The sequence below is a fragment of the Mytilus edulis genome, chromosome 14 (assembly GCF_963676685.1).
Source record: "Mytilus edulis chromosome 14, xbMytEdul2.2, whole genome shotgun sequence".
NCBI lineage: Eukaryota > Metazoa > Mollusca > Bivalvia > Mytilida > Mytilidae > Mytilus > Mytilus edulis.
Genome location: NC_092357.1, coordinates 71,053,081 through 71,074,042, shown reverse-complemented (window position 1 = coordinate 71,074,042; position 20,962 = coordinate 71,053,081). Strand labels below are relative to the sequence as shown.

The 20,962-nt window shown below is 33.3% G+C and overlaps 1 protein-coding gene across 1 annotated transcript; it reads right to left on the bottom strand.

Annotated features, from left to right (window-relative positions):
- Positions 1-316: 316 nt before the first annotated feature.
- On the bottom strand, positions 317-13,573 carry LOC139503122 (neuronal acetylcholine receptor subunit beta-3-like). Its single transcript, XM_071292849.1, has 6 exons — positions 13,408-13,573; positions 9,098-9,252; positions 8,182-8,226; positions 5,529-5,644; positions 3,902-4,434; positions 317-2,682 (listed from the first exon to the last, which is right to left on the bottom strand). The coding sequence occupies exons 1-6, from the start codon at positions 13,442-13,444 to the stop codon at positions 2,267-2,269; spliced, it is 1,302 nt and encodes a 433-aa protein (XP_071148950.1). The 5' UTR covers positions 13,445-13,573; the 3' UTR covers positions 317-2,266.
- Positions 13,574-20,962: the final 7,389 nt, after the last annotated feature.

Here is a 20,962-nt window from a genome sequence, read left to right as displayed (position 1 = left end):
GAAAAGAAAAAACATAGCCCCCTCCCCACCCTTTCATATAAATGAAGAATCCGGAAATATAAGTTAACAGTATCAGATTAAACAAATGTAATTCCAGATTGTAGAATGTGGGATAGAGGCTAACTACACTTAAGTCTTTCATAACATTAAGGATGCGACAATATATGACCTTAAATGTGCGGGAATACCTGTTTATCACAAAAATCCCTAACGATATAATTACTCAAACGCGGGGTTCGGGAATAGAAGCATATAGAAAAAAAGGAATTAGGAAAACTGAGTGTTTGGAAATATATAGAAGTAAATTATTCAGATATCTTACAGACAACTGTATTTAATTAACAAACAATTATATATAAATGATAGGTCAATTAGTGCATTATAAAAAATCTGTCAACTAGAGCAATGATGATAACAGCGTGAAATGTATTTACAAAAACAATGTGCTTGCTATATGAATTTTTCATCATCTTTGAAACTGTTCACACAAAGTTTGAGATGATGAATTGATTTGAAATACAAGTACGATTCTATCACGTTTAGAACTCAATTGATAAGACAACATGGTATAAGTCAAATTTGAAACACATCTCGATGTGATGGACATCAAATAAGTTTTAAATGTAGTCAAGAAAAAATCTTTCTTTTATTCCAAGACATCGAATCTTCTTTGAAAATATGTAGTGTTCAACAGACATCGAATCTTCATTGAAAATAAATAGTGTTCTAAAGACATCGTATCCTCATTGAATATGTTTAGTGTTCCAAGACATCGAATCCTAACTAAAATGTATTGTGTTCCGCAGAAAACGAATTCTAATTGAAAATAAAAAAGTGTTTAAATATATAATGTTTCGAGACATCGAATATTCATTGAAAATATATAGTGATCCAAGACATCGAACCCTCATTGAAAATATATAGTGTTTCAAGACATCTTATTTTCATTGAAAATATTAAGTCTTCCAAGATATCGATTCCTCATTGAAAATATACAGTGTTTAAAGACATTGTGTCTTCATTTAAAATATATCGTGTTTCAGGATATCATCTTTTCACTGAAAATATATAGTTTTACAAGACATCAAATATTCATTGAAAATGTATAGTGTTCTGAGACATATAAGATTCACTGAATATATGTGCTGTTCCGAGACATCTAATCGTTATTGAAAATATGTAATGTTCCGAGACATCGAATCCTAATTAAAAAAATGTATAGTGTTCCGCAGACATCGAGTCCTCGTTGAAAATATGAAGGTTTTCCCACATATTGAATATTCATTGAAAAGATGTAATGTTCCGCAGACATCGATTCCTCATTGAAAATACATAGTTAAAATGAATAGTGTTTTAAAAAGACATCGAGTACTCATTAGAAATATATAATGTTCCAAAATTTCGAATCCCTATTGAAAATATATTAAGTTTAAAGACATCGAGACCTCATTAGAAATATAAAATGTTCCAAAATTTCGAATCTTCATTAAAAATGTATAGTGTTCCAAAACATTGAATATTTATTGAAAACATATAGTATTCCGAGACATCGAATCCTAATTAAGGTGGTATGGGTGTCTTCCTCCATCTTGGATTGTAAAAACAGAGAACCAAAGGTACATATTTTCTATCAAATTAGCAAAATTTGATGCAGGAATGCAGATATTTAATGTGAATTTTCATTTTAAAGAACCAATTTATAGGAATATAACTTATAAATATTAATAATTTTGCAAAGGTTGATTATTTTTCGTTGTTTTTATTATTTTTTTAAATTGTCATTTTAAGGGTAGGTAACTCTAAAACAGTGCATTTTTCTGAAAGATTCTACATGGAATTTTCCTATTTTGTATTTTAGCCGGAAAAAAACGTACGGTGACCCTATCTTTTCTTTTGATATTCTCAAAGCATTGTCTAAAATCTATCTTTTCCTTAAGTATTTAACAATTCTATCATTTTGTTTAGTTTCTAATCACAAAATGGTGTTTTTACCTGTATAATCCATACAAAATTTGTCATTTTGTCACGTCCTGAAGCTAAAAAAAATGCGCGGTGACCTATCATTTTTATTATATTTTTCAACATATATCAATAGATACTGCGTTTTGGCAAAGTATAAACAAATTCTATCATTTTTATTTTAGACTCCTATACCACCTTATAACTTTAAAGTGTTTCGTAGACATCGAATCCTCATTGAAAATAAAAAGTGTTAAAATATATATAGTGTTCCGAGCAATCAGTAATCCTATTTATGATTGATTATTCATTTGACAACATAACCTATCACCAATGCCATCAACAATAATACCGTCATAGCAACAATTATAATGAGATACAGTCTTAAGAAAAACGCATCTAAAATATGGCATATGTCTTTCCATGTAAGACTATCGTGTTTGCATTTCTTATCGTTAAAATATGCACGTTTCTCATCACTGTGATTGCCTTTCATTTCCGTTTCTTTCGGATACCCTCTCCTGTTTCCGTCTGGATATACTTGTCCTCCACATAAACATTTATGATCTTTCCAACATGCAAATTTAGCGAGACAACCAGTCGACAGTTTTGTCAGCCATTTTGGAACTGGGACGTCTTCATCTTTGTGATGACAATCCAGGACGTAAATGGTTATAATGACCGACAATACTCCTAACGCTAGGACGAGCAATAAATAAATGGCTGAAAAATATAAATATAGGTGTTAACAAGCAACACACTCCTAACGCTAAGACGAGCAATAGATAAATGGCTGAAAAATATACATGTAGGTGTTAACAGACAACACACTCCATACGCTACGACGAGCAATAGATAAATGGCTGAAAAATATACATGTAGGTGTTAACAGGCAACACCCTCCTAGTAAATCTAAGACGAGCAATTGATCAATGACTGAAAAATAAACATACAGGAGTAAACAGACAACACAATCCTAATGCTAGGACGAGCAGTAGATAAATGGTTGAAAAATATACATATAGGAGTTAGCAGGCAACACACTCCTAATGCTAGGACGAGCAATACATAAATGGCTGAAAATTATACATATAGGCTTTACAGACAACACGCTTCGAATGCTAGGACAAAAGACTGAAAACATGTTAATGTGGGAAAGTAAAGTAAAAAAGCCAGGAAGGCAACAGTTGCACGACGGAAAACATTGATATTTGACAAAAGACGCTATTGATCAAGCCGATATGAGATTTTGTTTACTGTCAGTACAGAAATAACTTTTTGCATTATACCTTCTAAGTGATTATAGACAGATGGTGTCACAAGAAGAGCAGGATAGGCTTATCCTTTCAAAGCACGAGAGACAACCTCCGGTGTTTATAGTGACTCGTTGTGCTCAGTGTTTAGTTTATAACATAGTACTTTGTCAATTGTTGCTTGTCTCCTTTACTCGTTTTTCTGGTCGTTTTTTGTGCAATGGTGTACCAAGACCAAGTAAGCCTTCGATGTAAACGTTTGAAGGTCCGTTCGGAATCTCCCGCCTTTTCTGATAGTGATGTTTGTGGTAAATGTTAAAACTTGGGCAGCTGTCTGATTCGTTTTATATAGAGGCCGGGGCGTAAAGGGGGCTATCTGATTGATTTTATCGAGAAGGACGTAAATGGGGTATCTGATTAATCTTAAATAGAGGGGCGTAAAGGGGGTATCTGATTGATTTTTAATTTTCTTACAATTATCAAATTTAATTTTGTTTTTGGTATTATATATATATATATAACGTTATGTGATCTGCTATCTTTGTGGTATTCACGTGTTTCTATGTACGAAATCATATTTGTTTTCCATTCGTTTGATTTGTTTGAGTTTTGATTTTGCAATTTGATAAAGGACTTTTTTCCATTTAGCTCGGTATTGTTTTTAATTTACTCTTTAATTTGATGCATACTTAAGATAGCCGTGGAGTTCGATGTAGATGGTAAATCGTCTGATATAATAGTCAGGTACACTGCATATGCCAATAAAACGGTCAGTGTGTAGCCCATCTTTTCACCAGAATCAGGAGGAAGTTTGAATACAATGGAACTCAGAAGTGCCAATAAAACCATTGGTATCAAAGAATTTAAGACATGGAAAGCTGGTCGTCTTTTAAACTTGAGTTTAAATGAAACTTGAGGCGTCGATGATCCTTCTCTAGTGTTTGTAGCTGAAGTTGTTGAAAATCCTTCGTACGACCATTCTCCATTTTCTTTGTAATAGCTCAACCTAACGGCCTCGGATGCTATGAAAAGGGTTATTTCGATTGAAGTATATCCCCATGTAGATACTGTGACGTCACATTCTTGCGTATCAAAAGGGTAGAAAGTGACATCTGTTTCACAGTGTGTTACGTAAATTCCCGAGGGTGTCCAAGTTATATTCCCCGTACTTTCGAGTCTCATCAGAACGTTTTCATCACTTATCACCGAAATATCTTTAACTCTACAAAATTTAAAACAATTCGTAAAATCTGGTATTTCTTTACCTTTGTTTTTCTTGACAAATGGAGATATACAATAAAAACAGAAACTCGTTAATTATTTTCTAAATATATTATAAGGCACAGAACATTCATCTTGTGTTCGGTCAACAAATTGTTTTAATTTCAAATTTCTAGCAGACAAATAAATAATTCTATTCATAATTGGTGATTTTTAGTTTTATCGGTAATATAATATTGAAAAACTGTTCGTGTTTTGTTCAGCAGATGCATTGTCTTTCAATCTATCTAAACCTATTAGGTTAGACTAGTTGTTAGTTGCTGTGCACGAGATGCCAGTATAGTTGCGAGTACTCAGATCTGTACGCACTGCAGTGTCTTTTTTTGTTGTTGAGATATACAAGTTCCCGGCCACGTCCATTCTGTGTAGTATTTCTATGTGTATCCATCTGATGAGTTGAGCCTTTTTTAACTGTTTTTATAGTTCGTTCTCATGTTGGTATGTTACAGCACTGTCCCAGAATAGGGGGAGGGTTGAAATCCCGATAACATGTTTAACCCCGCCACATGATGTATGTATATGTCTGTCCCAAGTCGGGAGCATGTAATTCAGTGCATGTGGTTGTGGTTTTTTGTTCATTTTTTGTACGTAAATTTGGCCGCTAGTTTTCTCGTTTTAATTATTTTATATTTATCATTTCTGTGCCTTTTATAGCTGACTATGCGGTATGGACTTTGTTGAAGGCAGTACAGTGACCTATAGTTGTTAATTTCTGTGCTATTTGGTCTCTTGTGGAGTGTTTTCTCATTGGCATTTATACCACATCTTCTTCGTTATATTATATTGTAAATATAATGAACAATTATGGTGTAAATAGGGGTTTATTAAGTGCGTTTGAGGGACGTTTGACTATCGCCTGTTTGCCATTTTTTTTTTAAATTATCTTCATTGTCGTGTCACCCCTTTCAAATTCTAAAAAAGTCCCTCATTTATTGGCCAAATGTAAAATAATTTTCTTGTTTTGAATTGATCAAATGTTGTAGGGTTTTTATTCTGATATATTTTCTTGCAATAGATCTTTGGAGAAATACTTACGAGTTTTCAATAATGAGAGCTGGTCTCCAAACATAGTTCTCATTACTATATATCGCAGGTATACTGCTACTGTATGTTGAGTCTGAGGACCAGTCTAATCTGTTATCAGACCATGTCTACAATAATATATATATGTATATGTCGTGTACAAGTTGCGTTTTTGTACAGGTTATAACATGTACAAAAATATTGTACATGTTATAACTTGTATGATGCAAAAATACAAGTTATAACATGTACAAAAGTACCTCATACATGTTATAACCTGTACAAAATATTGCTTAAAAATGGTTTTAACTTGTACAAAATCGAAAAATAAGGATATGTTTCTATTATCGCAACAGATGTTATTGACATCAATAATATTTCATAACTTTTTTATTATTCTTTCATGTTAGTGTGTTTTGTCCTTTTTTAATATAGTTAATGTCCAGGGGTCGGTATTACGGAGCATTCCTAAGACTTGTCATAAGATACATGTATATCTTCCATTCTAGTTGACACTAAAAGACAGAAGAGGATAGCCAGGGAAGATGTGTCTACAAATACAATTGGAAATTGAAATGGGGTATGTGTCTAAAAGATAACAACCCGCCCATGGAGCAGACAACATCCAAAGGACACAAATACATGCTTTCAAAGTAGAGGATATATATTTAAAACATAAAAATGACATTCGCCTAATGAAATAATCTTATAGTTTATAAAAAAAAATTGAGTTATGAATTTACATAAGTCATGCTGAAGGTCAAAAATGTTGAAGAGTAGATCCAAAGATATTTATAATGAAACGTAGTCCAATGAAAACTTTTTCAGCTCTCTCTTGATTTTACAGAGTAAGCATATAAGACATTGTTTTAGTCTTTGCATGCTATAAAACGAGAGGGAGGAGTATTACCCAAAATTATTAGGCATCGTTCTTAAAATTTTGGGAAGAATTTAGTTACATGTACTAGTATCTAATGTAATTGTCATTGAGGAAATACAAGCTTTTAGTAAATAGTGTCACACTTATTTAAGCCATGATGGACTACATAAAACATTCAATCACATGAAAACACATTTTGCCAACATAAGTGATGAAACATATATTTCTGTAACTATGTGATCATTGTCCTCGACAGAAAGAGACACGTTATGGCCTATTTATTGTTGTTCTTTATGCATTGGTGAATTTAAATGTTCATTTTACTTCATTAAGATTTATCTTAAATTTTGTACAAGTTAAAACCATTTTTAAGCAATATTTTGTACAGGTTATAACATGTATGAGGTACTTTTGTACATGTTATAACTTGTATTTTTGCATTATACAAGTTATAACACGTACAATATTTTTGTACATGTTATAACCTGTACAAAAACGCAACTTGTACACGACATATATATGTAAAAGAAATTCTGAAGACTTGTACTTAACTTATTCTGTGTTGTTAGAATTGAGAAAAAAAACCCAAAGCATACCTTTCTGATTGGAAGTAATGAGGGAAATTCAAAAGTATTAGAAAACCAGCCAACAACTCATCAGAAAAAAGACGGAAAATATCCTTCCGGATCACCTAAGATCGCCCCTAATTTTTGGGAGTTTTTTTCTGTACATTTAATACAAACAAGAACTATCTTTAAAAAAGATATCCGACGTATTAAGATTTGAGTACATGTTTAAAACTATCATTTCGATAACGCACAATGACTTAATGATGCAGGACCTGTTTAATAAAATCTCCATCTGAATGTTACTACAAGAAATTCTTTACTAAGTCTGGTTATATTAACGCAATGATATATAAAAATATTGTGATGACACCCAAAAAAAAAAAATTGGCAAAAAATCTAGTGCAAATAAAAAGAAACTAATATACATTTACTACTGTCTACATTAAACTTAATTTATGGGTAACAAAGGTAGAAACTATTGGTAGTATACATGTAAGTAGTATCTTTCTGTTTACATTCACCAAAACCCTGCGGAAATCTCACATACGTAGGTGCGTTCTTAGAGTCATGTACGTTCGTACAACATGGTTTACATTAAAAATTATATAATTATATAATTGTCCCGAATAAACAGCTTTCATGGATGCAAAGAACTATTGAAGAAACAATTATTTTAATAAAAAATATAAATCTTTGTAAGATCTAGTTCAAATATTTATAGTTTTTCACTTGCTTTCAATCACGATATAACTTTCGAGACGTTTTTTCAAACACAACCAAATCACCCACCATGACGGCATTTTTTCCAATCACAGAAAGTATTTTCGAGCATGCGTAGTCTGTTGCCATAGTGAAGCGTCCTTAAGTTCAAAGTGCACAAACCGAAACTATACCGACTACGTCGGAAAAAAAATTCTAATTTGGGTTCATTTGTATGTTTCGGAGTTTAGATTGGCGTCCATTTCGCTGAACTATAATTATCATTTAGGGTCAAGCTGAAGGCCACTTTCGGTTGCAGGATTTCTCGCTTCGTTGAAGACCCATAGGTGGCTTTCAGCTGATTTCTGTTGTTTGGTCGTGTTTTGGTTCTTTTACACATTCCCCGTTTCAATCAAAACCAGCTTATACTACTTTGCATAAAACCAGTAGATTGAATTGTTGATGGTTGGTAGAGTTATTTCCCTTTTTCTTCTAAGATTTCCTGTTTTTCACTTACCATTGTGAGATATCCAGCTATAGACATCGTCTGGTCACTAATACTCTAAAAAATATTGTAAAAGATGACGCCATGAACACTGTTTTTACACAAATTAAAAAAAAAATAACGTGCAATACAAATGTGTCAATAGAACACGGATGTCCCACTCGCACTATCATTTTCTATGTTCAGTGGACCGTGAAATTGGGATCAAAACTCTAAATTGGCATTAAAATTAAGGAGATTATATCATAAGAAATATGGGTACTAATTATTAAGTTGAATGATCTTCAACTTCATCAAAAACTCCCTTGACCAAAAACTTTAACCTGAAGCGGTACAGACGAACGAACGAACGAACGAACAGTCGGGCGAACGGACGAATTGACCCACATATCAGAAAACATTATGACCCTCTTCTATCGTTGGTGGGACACACAAATAGATTTGGCATATATATCATAAATAAACGGGTTCTCCTGTTTTGCGAGGACAAAAATCTACTTATAAATTAATCCGTCGTTGGAGGGAGTTGTACCAAAGGTTGCAGAGTTCAGAAAGACGGAAAAGTACTGCTTGACGATACAGCAAGATAGATACATTGTACATGACGTTGTACAGCTAGATAGATAGGTATAATTGTTTGACGATACAGCAAGATAAATATATTGTACATGAAGTTGTACAGAAAAATAAACACGTACAGTAATATACAAACACTGTGCATGAAGTTATACAGCATTGGAGAAAAATACGTACTGTTTGACAATACATCAAGATAAATTTATTGTAATAAAGTTGTACAGCAAGATAGAACATCTTTTTATCACGTTGAGCAGCAAAATAAACACGTACGTTAACAAAAGAAGAAACGCATTATATATAAATGAAGCCATAAAAATACACAATGTAAAAACCTACTATTTGTACATACCAGTGAGTTGAGAGTGATGAGATTTAGTGCTAATGTGACTTCTACATTTAGTAGAGGTCTGACGAATGTGTTATTACCTGTATCTAGATAAGTTGTTCTCAGAGAATCCTCTAGAGCAAAAGAGTATGACCCCCATACAGTTGGTAGACATGCACCTGTAAAATATAATTACTCTAAAGCAAAATAATACGACCCCCATACAGTTGGTAGACATGCACCTGTAAAATATAATTACTCTAAAGCAAAATAATACGACCCCCATACAGTTGGTAGACATGCACCTGTAAAATATAATTACTCTAAAGCAAAAGAGTACGACCCCCATACAGTTGGTGGACATGCACCTGTAAAATATAATTAATCTAAAGCAAAAGAGTACGACCCCCATACAGTTGGTAGACATGCACCTGTAAAATATAATAACTCTAAAGCAAAAGAGTACGACCCCCATACAGTTGGTAGACATGCACCTGTAAAATATAATTAATCTAAAGCAAAAGAGAACGACCCCCATACAGTTGGTAGACATGCACCTGTAAAATATAATTACTCTAAAGCAAGAGAGTACGACCCCCATACAGTTGGTAGACATGCACCTGTAAAATATAATTACTCTAAAGCAAAAGAGTACGACCCCCATACAGTTGGTGGACATGCACCTGTAAAATATAATTACTCTAAAGCAAAAGAGTACGACCCCCATACAGTTGGTAGACATGCACCTGTAAAATATAATTACTCTAAAGCAAAAGAGTACGACCCCCATACAGTTGGTAGACATGCACCTGTAAAATATAATTACTCTAAAGCTAAAGAGTACGACCCCATACAGTTGGTAGACATGAACCTGTAAAATATAATTACTCTAAAGCAAAAGAGTACGACCCCCATACAGTTGGTAGACATGCACCTGTAAAATATAATTACTCTAAAGCAAAAGAGTACGACCCCCATACAGTTGGTGGACATGCACCTGTAAAATATAATTACTCTAAAGCAAAAGAGTACGACCCCCATACAGTTGGTGGACATGCACCTGTAAAATATAATTACTCTAAAGCAAAAGAGTACGACCCCCATACAATTGGTAGACATGCACCTGTAAAATATAATTACTCTAAAGCAAAAGAGTACGACCCCCATACAGTTGGTGGACATGCACCTGTAAAATATAATTACTCTAAAGCAAAAGAGTACGACCCCCATACAGTTGGTAGACATGCACCTGTTAAATATAATTACTCTAAAGCAAAAGAGTACGACCCCCATACAGTTGGTAGACATGCACCTGTAAAATATAATAACTCTAAAGCAAAAGAGTACGACCCCCATACAGTTGGTAGACATGCACCTGTAAAATATAATAACTCTAAAGCAAAAGAGTACGACCCCCATACAGTTGGTAGACATGCACCTGTAAAATATAATTACTCTAAAGCAAAAGAGTACGACCCCCATACAGTTGGAGGACATGCACCTGTAAAATATAATTACTCTAAAGCAAAAGAGTACGACCCCCATACAGTTGGTAGACATGCACCTGTAAAATATAATTACTCTAAAGCAAAAGAGTATGACCCCCATACAGTTGGTAGACATGCATCTGTAAAATATAATTACTCTAAAGCAAAAGAGTACGACCCCCATACAGTTGGTAGACATGCACCTGTAAAATATAATTACTCTTAAGCAAAAGAGTACGACCCCATACAGTTGGTAGACATGCACCTGTAAAATATAATAACTCTAAAGCAAAAGAGTACGACCCCCATACAGTTGGTAGACATGCACCTGTAAAATATAATTACTCTAAAGCAAAAGAGTACGACCCCATACAGTTGGTAGACATGCACCTGTAAAATAAAATATAATTACTCTAAAGCAAAAGAGTACGACCCCCATACAGTTGGTAGACATGCACCTGTAAAATATAATTACTCTAAAGCAAAAGAGTACGACTCCCATACAGTTGGTAGACATGCACCTGTAAAATATAATTACTCTAAAGCAAAAGAGTACGACCCCCATACAGTTGGTAGACATGCACCTGTAAAATATAATTACTCTAAAGCAAAAGAGTACGACCCCCATACAGTTGGTAGACATGAACCTGTAAAATATAATTACTCTAAAGCAAAAGAGTACGACCCCCATACAGTTGGTAGACATGAACCTGTAAAATATAATTACTCTAAAGCAAAAGAGTACGACCCCCATACAGTTGGTAGACATGCACCTGTAAAATATAATTACTCTAAAGCAAAGAGTACGACCCCCATACAGTTGGTAGACATGCACCTGTAAAATATAATAACTCTAAAGCAAAAGAGTACGACCCCCATACAGTTGGTAGACATGCACCTGTAAAATATAATTACTCTAAAGCAAAAGAGTACGACCCCCATACAGTTGGTAGACATGCACCTGTAAAATATAATTACTCTAAAGCAAAAGAGTACGACCCCCATACAGTTGGTGGACATGCACCTGTAAAATATAATAACTCTAAAGCAAAAGAGTACGACCCCCATACAGTTGGTAGACATGAACCTGTAAAATATAATTACTCTAAAGCAAAAGAATACGACCCCCATACAGTTGGTAGACATGCACCTGTAAAATATAATAACTCTAAAGCAAAAGAGTACGACCCCCATACAGTTGGTAGACATGCACCTGTAAAATATAATTACTCTAAAGCAAAAGAGTACGACCCCCATACAGTTGGTAGACATGCACCTGTAAAATATAATTACTCTAAAGCAAAAGAGTACGACCCCCATACAGTTGGTAGACATGAACCTGTAAAATATAATAACTCTAAAGCAAAAGAGTACGACCCCCATACAGTTGGTGGACATGCACCTGTAAAATATAATTACTCTAAAGCAAAAGAGTACGACCCCCATACAGTTGGTAGACATGCACCTGTAAAATATAATTACTCTAAAGCAAAAGAGTACGACCCCCATACAGTTGGTAGACATGCACCTGTAAAATATAATTACTCTAAAGCAAAAGAGTACGACCCCCATACAGTTGGTAGACATGCACCTGTAAAATATAATTACTCTAAAGCAAAAGAGTACGACCCCCATACAGTTGGTAGACATGCACCTGTAAAATATAATAACTCTAAAGCAAAAGAGTACGACCCCCATACAGTTGGTGGACATGCACCTGTAAAATATAATAACTCTAAAGCAAAAGAGTACGACCCCCATACAGTTGGTAGACATGCACCTGTAAAATATAATTACTCTAAAGCAAAAGAGTACGACCCCCATACAGTTGGTAGACATGCACCTGTAAAATATAATTACTCTAAAGCAAAAGAGTACGACCCCCATACAGTTGGTGGACATGCACCTGTAAAATATAATAACTCTAAAGCAAAAGAGTACGACCCCCATACAGTTGGTGGACATGCACCTGTAAAATATAATTACTCTAAAGCAAAAGAGTACGACCCCCATACAGTTGGTGGACATGCACCTGTAAAATATAATTACTCTAAAGCAAAAGAGTACGACCCCCATACAGTTGGTAGACATGCACCTGTAAAATATAATTACTCTAAAGCAAAAGAGTACGACCCCCATACAGTTGGTGGACATGCACCTGTAAAATATAATTACTCTAAAGCAAAAGAGTACGACCCCCATACAGTTGGTAGACATGCACCTATAAAATATAATAACTCTAAAGCAAAAGAGTACGACCCCCATACAGTTGGTGGACATGCACCTGTAAAATATAATTACTCTAAAGCAAAAGAGTACGACCCCCATACAGTTGGTAGACATGCACCTGTAAAATATAATTACTCTAAAGCAAAAGAGTACGACCCCCATACAGTTGGTAGACATGCACCTGTAAAATATAATAACTCTAAAGCAAAAGAGTACGACCCCCATACAGTTGGTAGACATGCACCTGTAAAATATAATTACTCTAAAGCAAAAGAGTACGACCCCCATACAGTTGGTAGACATGAACCTGTAAAATATAATAACTCTAAAGCAAAAGAGTACGACCCCCATACAGTTGGTAGACATGCACCTGTAAAATATAATTACTCTAAAGCAAAAGAGTACGACCCCCATACAGTTGGTAGACATGCACCTGTAAAAAAATTACTAGACATCACAACAGAGGCTTGATACATGCACAACATAGTAATTATAAGGTGACATTAAAACAGTTAATTAATATTTGCATACCGCCATTAAGAGGTAAATAGAAATGTAAGCGGAGGGTGAATACAATATCACAGCATAATTATAATAAATAAAACAAATAATACTTACATATAAATAAGCAGAGCGAATAATAAATTAACTTCATTTTAGATAAATGATATATAGTTCTGTGGATCTTTTCTTTAAAAAAATATCACCGAAATATCGGACGTCTAGAAAAGGAAATATAACAGACATTTAAATCATAGTTCTATTTATTCTATTATCTAATAACAAAGAAAGCGTGATCTGTTCAATTGAGTCGGTAAATGTTTCCATTGACAAACTTTATTTAAACAGTTCAATGAACATGTCAATGTTTGAATGATCTTAGTATCAGAAGGATCATTGAGAATATGTTACAAACACATGTCTGTGGTTATGTGATTAAAAATCATTTATTTCTTTAAATGAAAAAAAAGAAAAATCTAGTTCTAAATGGACATCAAGTAACCCCTTTATCCCTTCTCCGACGCCCCTTTTTTCAAGCGAGGATGTCAAATTACTTAAAATCCTACATATTTAAAGTTTCTATGTGTATACTATAATGCAATCGACTTTATAGGCGCCGCAATCCCCTTACTCTACAATTGTTAATTCAATTAATATTAGCCTCAGTCTGTAGACTGTTATAAGAGGAGTCACTTAGTTTTATATTTCTGAGTCCAATTAGCCTCTGTAGATATTATCTCGTTCTATAATTCTCAATCTAATAAGCCTCTATAGATGGTCATAAGTGTCATCATCTTGTTCTAAAATTCTCAATCTACTCAACCTCTATAGATGGTTATAAGTGATATCACCTCGTTCTATTATTCTCAATCTAATTAGCCTCTATAGATGGTTATAAGTGTCATCATCTTGTTCTAAAATTCTCAATCTAATTAACCTCTAAAGATGGTCATAAGTGTCACCATCTCGTTCTATAATTCTCAATCTTATGAAACTCTGCAGATGGCTAAACGTGCCATCATCTCGTTCTATAATTCTCAATCTAATTAACCTCTATAGATGGTTATAAGTGTCATCAACTCGTTCTATAATTCTCAATCTACTCAACCTTTATAGATGGTTATAAGTGCCATCATCTCGTTCTATAATTCTCAATCTAATTAACCTCTATAGATGGTTATAAGTGTCACCATCTTGTTCTAAAATTCTCAATCTATTCAACCTCTATAGATGGTTATAAGTGTCATCATCTCGTTCTATAATTCTCAATCTACTCAACCTCTATAGATGGTTATAAGTGTCATCATCTCGTTCTATAATTCTCAATCTACTCAACCTTTATAGATGGTTATAAGTGTCATCATCTCGTTCTATAATTCTCAATCTAATTAACCTGTATAGATGGTTATAAGTGTCACCATCTTGTTCTAAAATTCTCAATCTACTCAACGTCTATAGATAGTTATAAGTGCCATCATCTCGTTCTATAATTCTCAATCTACTCAACCTCTATAGATGGTTATAAGTGTCATCATCTCGTTCTATAATTCTCAATCTACTCAACCTTTATAGAAGGTTATAAGGGTCATCAAGTCGTTCTATAATTCTCAATCTAATTAGCCTCTGTAGATGATTATAAGTGACATCACCTCGTTCTGAAATTCTCAATCTACTCAACCTCTATAGATGGTTATAAGTGCCATCATCTCGTTCTATAATTCTCAATCTACTCAACCTCTATAGATGGTTATAAGTGTCATCATCTCGTTCTATAATTCTCAATCTAATTAGCCTCTGTAGATAGTTATAAGTGACATCACCTCATTCTATAATTCTCAATCTAATCAACCTCTGTAGATGGTTATAAGTACCATCATCTCGTTCTATAATTCTCAATCTAATTAGCCTCTGTAGATGATTATAATTGACATCACCTCGTTCTATAATTCTCAATCTAATCAACCTCTATAGATGGTTATAAGTACCATCACCTCATTCTATAATTTTCAACCCAATTAGCCTCTGTATATGATTATAAGTGACATCACCTCGTTCTATAATTTTCAATCTAATTAGCCTCTGTAGATGATTATAAGTGACATCACCTCGTTCTATAATTCTCAATCTAATTAGCCTCTATAGATAGTTATAAGTGACATCACCTCATTCTATAATTCTCAATCTAATCAACCTCTGTAGATGGTTATAAGTACCATCATCTCGTTCTATAATTCTCAATCTAATAAGCCTCTGTAGATAGTTATAAGTGACATCACCTCATTCTATTAATCTCAATCTAATTAACCTCTTTGGATGTTTATAAGTGACATCACCTCATTCTATAATTCTCAATCTTATCAACCTCTGTATATGGTTAAAAGTGACATCACCTCGTTCTAATAATCTCAATCTAATTAACCTCTTTGGATGTTTATAAGTGACATCACCTCATTCTATAATTCTCAATCTTATCAACCTCTGTATATGGTTAAAAGTGACATCACCTCATTCTATAATTCTCAATCTAATCAACCTCTGTAGATGGTTATAAGTACCATCATCTCGTTCTATAATTCTCAATCTAATAAGCCTCTGTAGATAGTTATAAGTGACATCACCTCATTCTATTAATCTCAATCTAATTAACCTCTGTAGATGATTATAAGTGACATCACCTCGTTCTATAATTCTCAATCTAATTAGCCTCTATAGATAGTTATAAGTGACATCACCTCATTCTATAATTCTCAATCTAATCAACCTCTGTAGATGGTTATAAGTACCATCATCTCGTTCTATAATTCTCAATCTAATAAGCCTCTGTAGATAGTTATAAGTGACATCACCTCATTCTATTAATCTCAATCTAATTAACCTCTTTGGATGTTTATAAGTGACATCACCTCATTCTATAATTCTCAATCTTATCAACCTCTGTATATGGTTAAAAGTGACATCACCTCGTTCTAATAATCTCAATCTAATTAACCTCTTTGGATGTTTATAAGTGACATCACCTCATTCTATAATTCTCAATCTTATCAACCTCTGTATATGGTTAAAAGTGACATCACCTCATTCTATAATTCTCAATCTAATCAACCTCTGTAGATGGTAATAAGTACCATCATCTCGTTCTATAATTCTCAATCTAATAAGCCTCTGTAGATAGTTATAAGTGACATCGCCTCATTCTATTAATCTCAATCTAATTAACCTCTTTGGATGTTTATAAGTGACATCACCTCATTCTATAATTCTCAATCTTATCAACCTCTGTATATGGTTAAAAGTGACATCACCTCGTTCTAATAATCTCAATCTAATTAACCTCTTTGGATGTTTATAAGTGACATCACCTCATTCTATAATTCTCAATCTTATCAACCTCTGTAGATAGTTATAAGTGCCATCATCTCGTTCTATAATTCTCAATCTACTCAACCTCTATAGATGTTTATAAGTGTCATCATCTCGTTCTATAATTCTCAATCTACTCAACCTTTATAGAAGGTTATAAGTGTCATCAAGTCGTTCTGTAATTCTCAATCTAATTAGCCTCTGTAGATGATTATAAGTGACATCACCTCGTTCTTAAATTCTCAATCTACTCAACCTCTATAGATGGTTATAAGTGCCATCATCTCGTTCTATAATTCTCAATCTACTCAACCTCTATAGATGGTTATAAGTGTCATCATCTCGTTCTATAATTCTCAATCTAATTAGCCTCTGTAGATAGTTATAAGTGACATCACCTCATTCTATAATTCTCAATCTAATCAACCTCTGTAGATGGTTATAAGTACCATCATCTCGTTCTATAATTCTCAATCTAATTAGCCTCTGTAGATGATTATAATTGACATCACCTCGTTCTATAATTCTCAATCTAATCAACCTCTATAGATGGTTATAAGTACCATCACCTCATTCTATAATTTTCAACCCAATTAGCCTCTGTATATGATTATAAGTGACATCACCTCGTTCTATAATTTTCAATCTAATTAGCCTCTGTAGATGATTATAAGTGACATCACCTCGTTCTATAATTCTCAATCTAATTAGCCTCTATAGATAGTTATAAGTGACATCACCTCATTCTATAATTCTCAATCTAATCAATCTCTGTAGATGGTTATAAGTACCATCATCTCGTTCTATAATTCTCAATCTAATAAGCCTCTGTAGATAGATAGTTATAAGTGACATCACCTCATTCTATTAATCTCAATCTAATTAACCTCTTTGGATGTTTATAAGTGACATCACCTCATTCTATAATTCTCAATCTTATCAACCTCTGTATATGGTTAAAAGTGACATCACCTCGTTCTAATAATCTCAATCTAATTAACCTCTTTGGAGGTTTATAAGTGACATCACCTCATTCTATAATTCTCAATCTTATCAACCTCTGTATATGGTTAAAAGTGACATCACCTCGTTCTAATATTCTCAATCTAATCAACCTCTGTATATGGTTATAAGTACCATCATCTGGTTCTATAATTCTCAATCTAATTAGCCTCTGTAGATAGTTATAAGTGACATCACCTCATTCTATTATTCTCAATCTAATCAACCTTTATAGATGGTTATAAGTACCATCATCTCGTTCTATAATTCTCAATCTAATAAGCCTCTGTAGATAGTTATAAGTGACATCACCTCATTCTATTAATCTCAATCTAATTAACCTCTTTGGATGTTTATAAGTGACATCACCTCATTCTATAATTCTCAATCTTATCAACCTCTGTATATGGTTAAAAGTGACATCACCTCATTCTATAATTCTCAATCTAATCAACCTCTGTAGATGGTTATAAGTACCATCATCTCGTTCTATAATTCTCAATCTAATAAGCCTCTGTAGATAGTTATAAGTGACATCACCTCATTCTATTAATCTCAATCTAATTAACCTCTGTAGATGATTATAAGTGACATCACCTCGTTCTATAATTCTCAATCTAATTAGCCTCTATAGATAGTTATAAGTGACATCACCTCATTCTATAATTCTCAATCTAATCAACCTCTGTAGATGGTTATAAGTACCATCATCTCGTTCTATAATTCTCAATCTAATAAGCCTCTGTAGATAGTTATAAGTGACATCACCTCATTCTATTAATCTCAATCTAATTAACCTCTTTGGATGTTTATAAGTGACATCACCTCATTCTATAATTCTCAATCTTATCAACCTCTGTATATGGTTAAAAGTGACATCACCTCGTTCTAATAATCTCAATCTAATTAACCTCTTTGGATGTTTATAAGTGACATCACCTCATTCTATAATTCTCAATCTTATCAACCTCTGTATATGGTTAAAAGTGACATCACCTCATTCTATAATTCTCAATCTAATCAACCTCTGTAGATGGTAATAAGTACCATCATCTCGTTCTATAATTCTCAATCTAATAAGCCTCTGTAGATAGTTATAAGTGACATCGCCTCATTCTATTAATCTCAATCTAATTAACCTCTTTGGATGTTTATAAGTGACATCACCTCATTCTATAATTCTCAATCTTATCAACCTCTGTATATGGTTAAAAGTGACATCACCTCGTTCTAATAATCTCAATCTAATTAACCTCTTTGGATGTTTATAAGTGACATCACCTCATTCTAAAATTCTCAATCTTATCAACCTCTGTAGATAGTTATAAGTGCCATCATCTCGTTCTATAATTCTCAATCTACTCAACCTCTATAGATGTTTATAAGTGTCATCATCTCGTTCTATAATTCTCAATCTACTCAACCTTTATAGAAGGTTATAAGTGTCATCAAGTCGTTCTGTAATTCTCAATCTAATTAGCCTCTGTAGATGATTATAAGTGACATCACCTCGTTCTAAAATTCTCAATCTACTCAACCTCTATAGATGGTTATAAGTGCCATCATCTCGTTCTATAATTCTCAATCTACTCAACCTCTATAGATGGTTATAAGTGTCATCATCTCGTTCTATAATTCTCAATCTAATTAGCCTCTGTAGATAGTTATAAGTGACATCACCTCATTCTATAATTCTCAATCTAATCAACCTCTGTAGATGGTTATAAGTACCATCATCTCGTTCTATAATTCTCAATCTAATTAGCCTCTGTAGATGATTATAATTGACATCACCTCGTTCTATAATTCTCAATCTAATCAACCTCTATAGATGGTTATAAGTACCATCACCTCATTCTATAATTTTCAACCCAATTAGCCTCTGTATATGATTATAAGTGACATCACCTCGTTCTATAATTTTCAATCTAATTAGCCTCTGTAGATGATTATAAGTGACATCACCTCGTTCTATAATTCTCAATCTAATTAGCCTCTATAGATAGTTATAAGTGACATCACCTCATTCTATAATTTTCAATCTAATCAATCTCTGTAGATGGTTATAAGTACCATCATCTCGTTCTATAATTCTCAATCTAATAAGCCTCTGTAGATAGTTATAAGTGACATCACCTCATTCTATTAATCTCAATCTAATTAACCTCTTTGGATGTTTATAAGTGACATCACCTCATTCTATAATTCTCAATCTTATCAACCTCTGTATATGGTTAAAAGTGACATCACCTCGTTCTAATAATCTGAATCTAATTAACCTCTTTGGAGGTTTATAAGTGACATCACCTCATTCTATAATTCTCAATCTTATCAACCTCTGTATATGGTTAAAAGTGACATCACCTCGTTCTAATATTCTCAATCTAATCAACCTCTGTATATGGTTATAAGTACCATCATCTGGTTCTATAATTCTCAATCTAATTAGCCTCTGTAGATAGTTATAAGTGACATCACCTCATTCTATTATTCTCAATCTAATCAATCTTTATAGATGGTTATAAGTGACATCATCTCGTTCTATAATTTTCAATCTAATTAGCCTCTGTAGATGATTATAAATGAATCACCTCGTTCTATAATTCTCAATCTAATCAACCCTTGTAGATGGTTATAAGTACCATCATCTCGTTCTATAATTCTCAATCTAATTAGCCTCTGTAGATGATTATAAGTGACATCACCTGGTTCTATTATTCTCAATCTAATCAACCTTTATAGATGGTTATAAGTACCATCATCTCGTTCTATAATTCTCAATCTAATTAGCCTCTGTAGATGATTATAAGTGACATCACCTTGTTCTATAATTCTCAATCTTATCAACCTCTGTAGATGGTTATAAGTACCATCATCTCGTTTTATAATTAATAATCTAATATAAATGTTATAAGTACCATCATCTCGTTCTATAATTCTCAATCTAATTAGCCTCTGTAGATGATTATAAGTGACATCACCTCGTTCTATAATTCTCAATCTTATCAACCTCTGTAGATTGTTATAAGTACCATCATCTCGTTTTATAATTTTTAATCTAATTAGCCTCTGTAAATGATTATAAGTGACATCACCTCGTTCTATAATTCTCAATCTAATCAACCCTTGTAGATGGTTATAAGTACCATCATCTCGTTCTATAATTCTCAATCTAATTAGCCTCTGTATATAGTTATAAATGACATCACCTCATTCTATTATTCTCAATCTAATCAACTTCTGTAGATGGTTATAAGTTACATCATCTCGTTCTATAATTCTCAATCTAATAACCCTCTGTAGATGATTA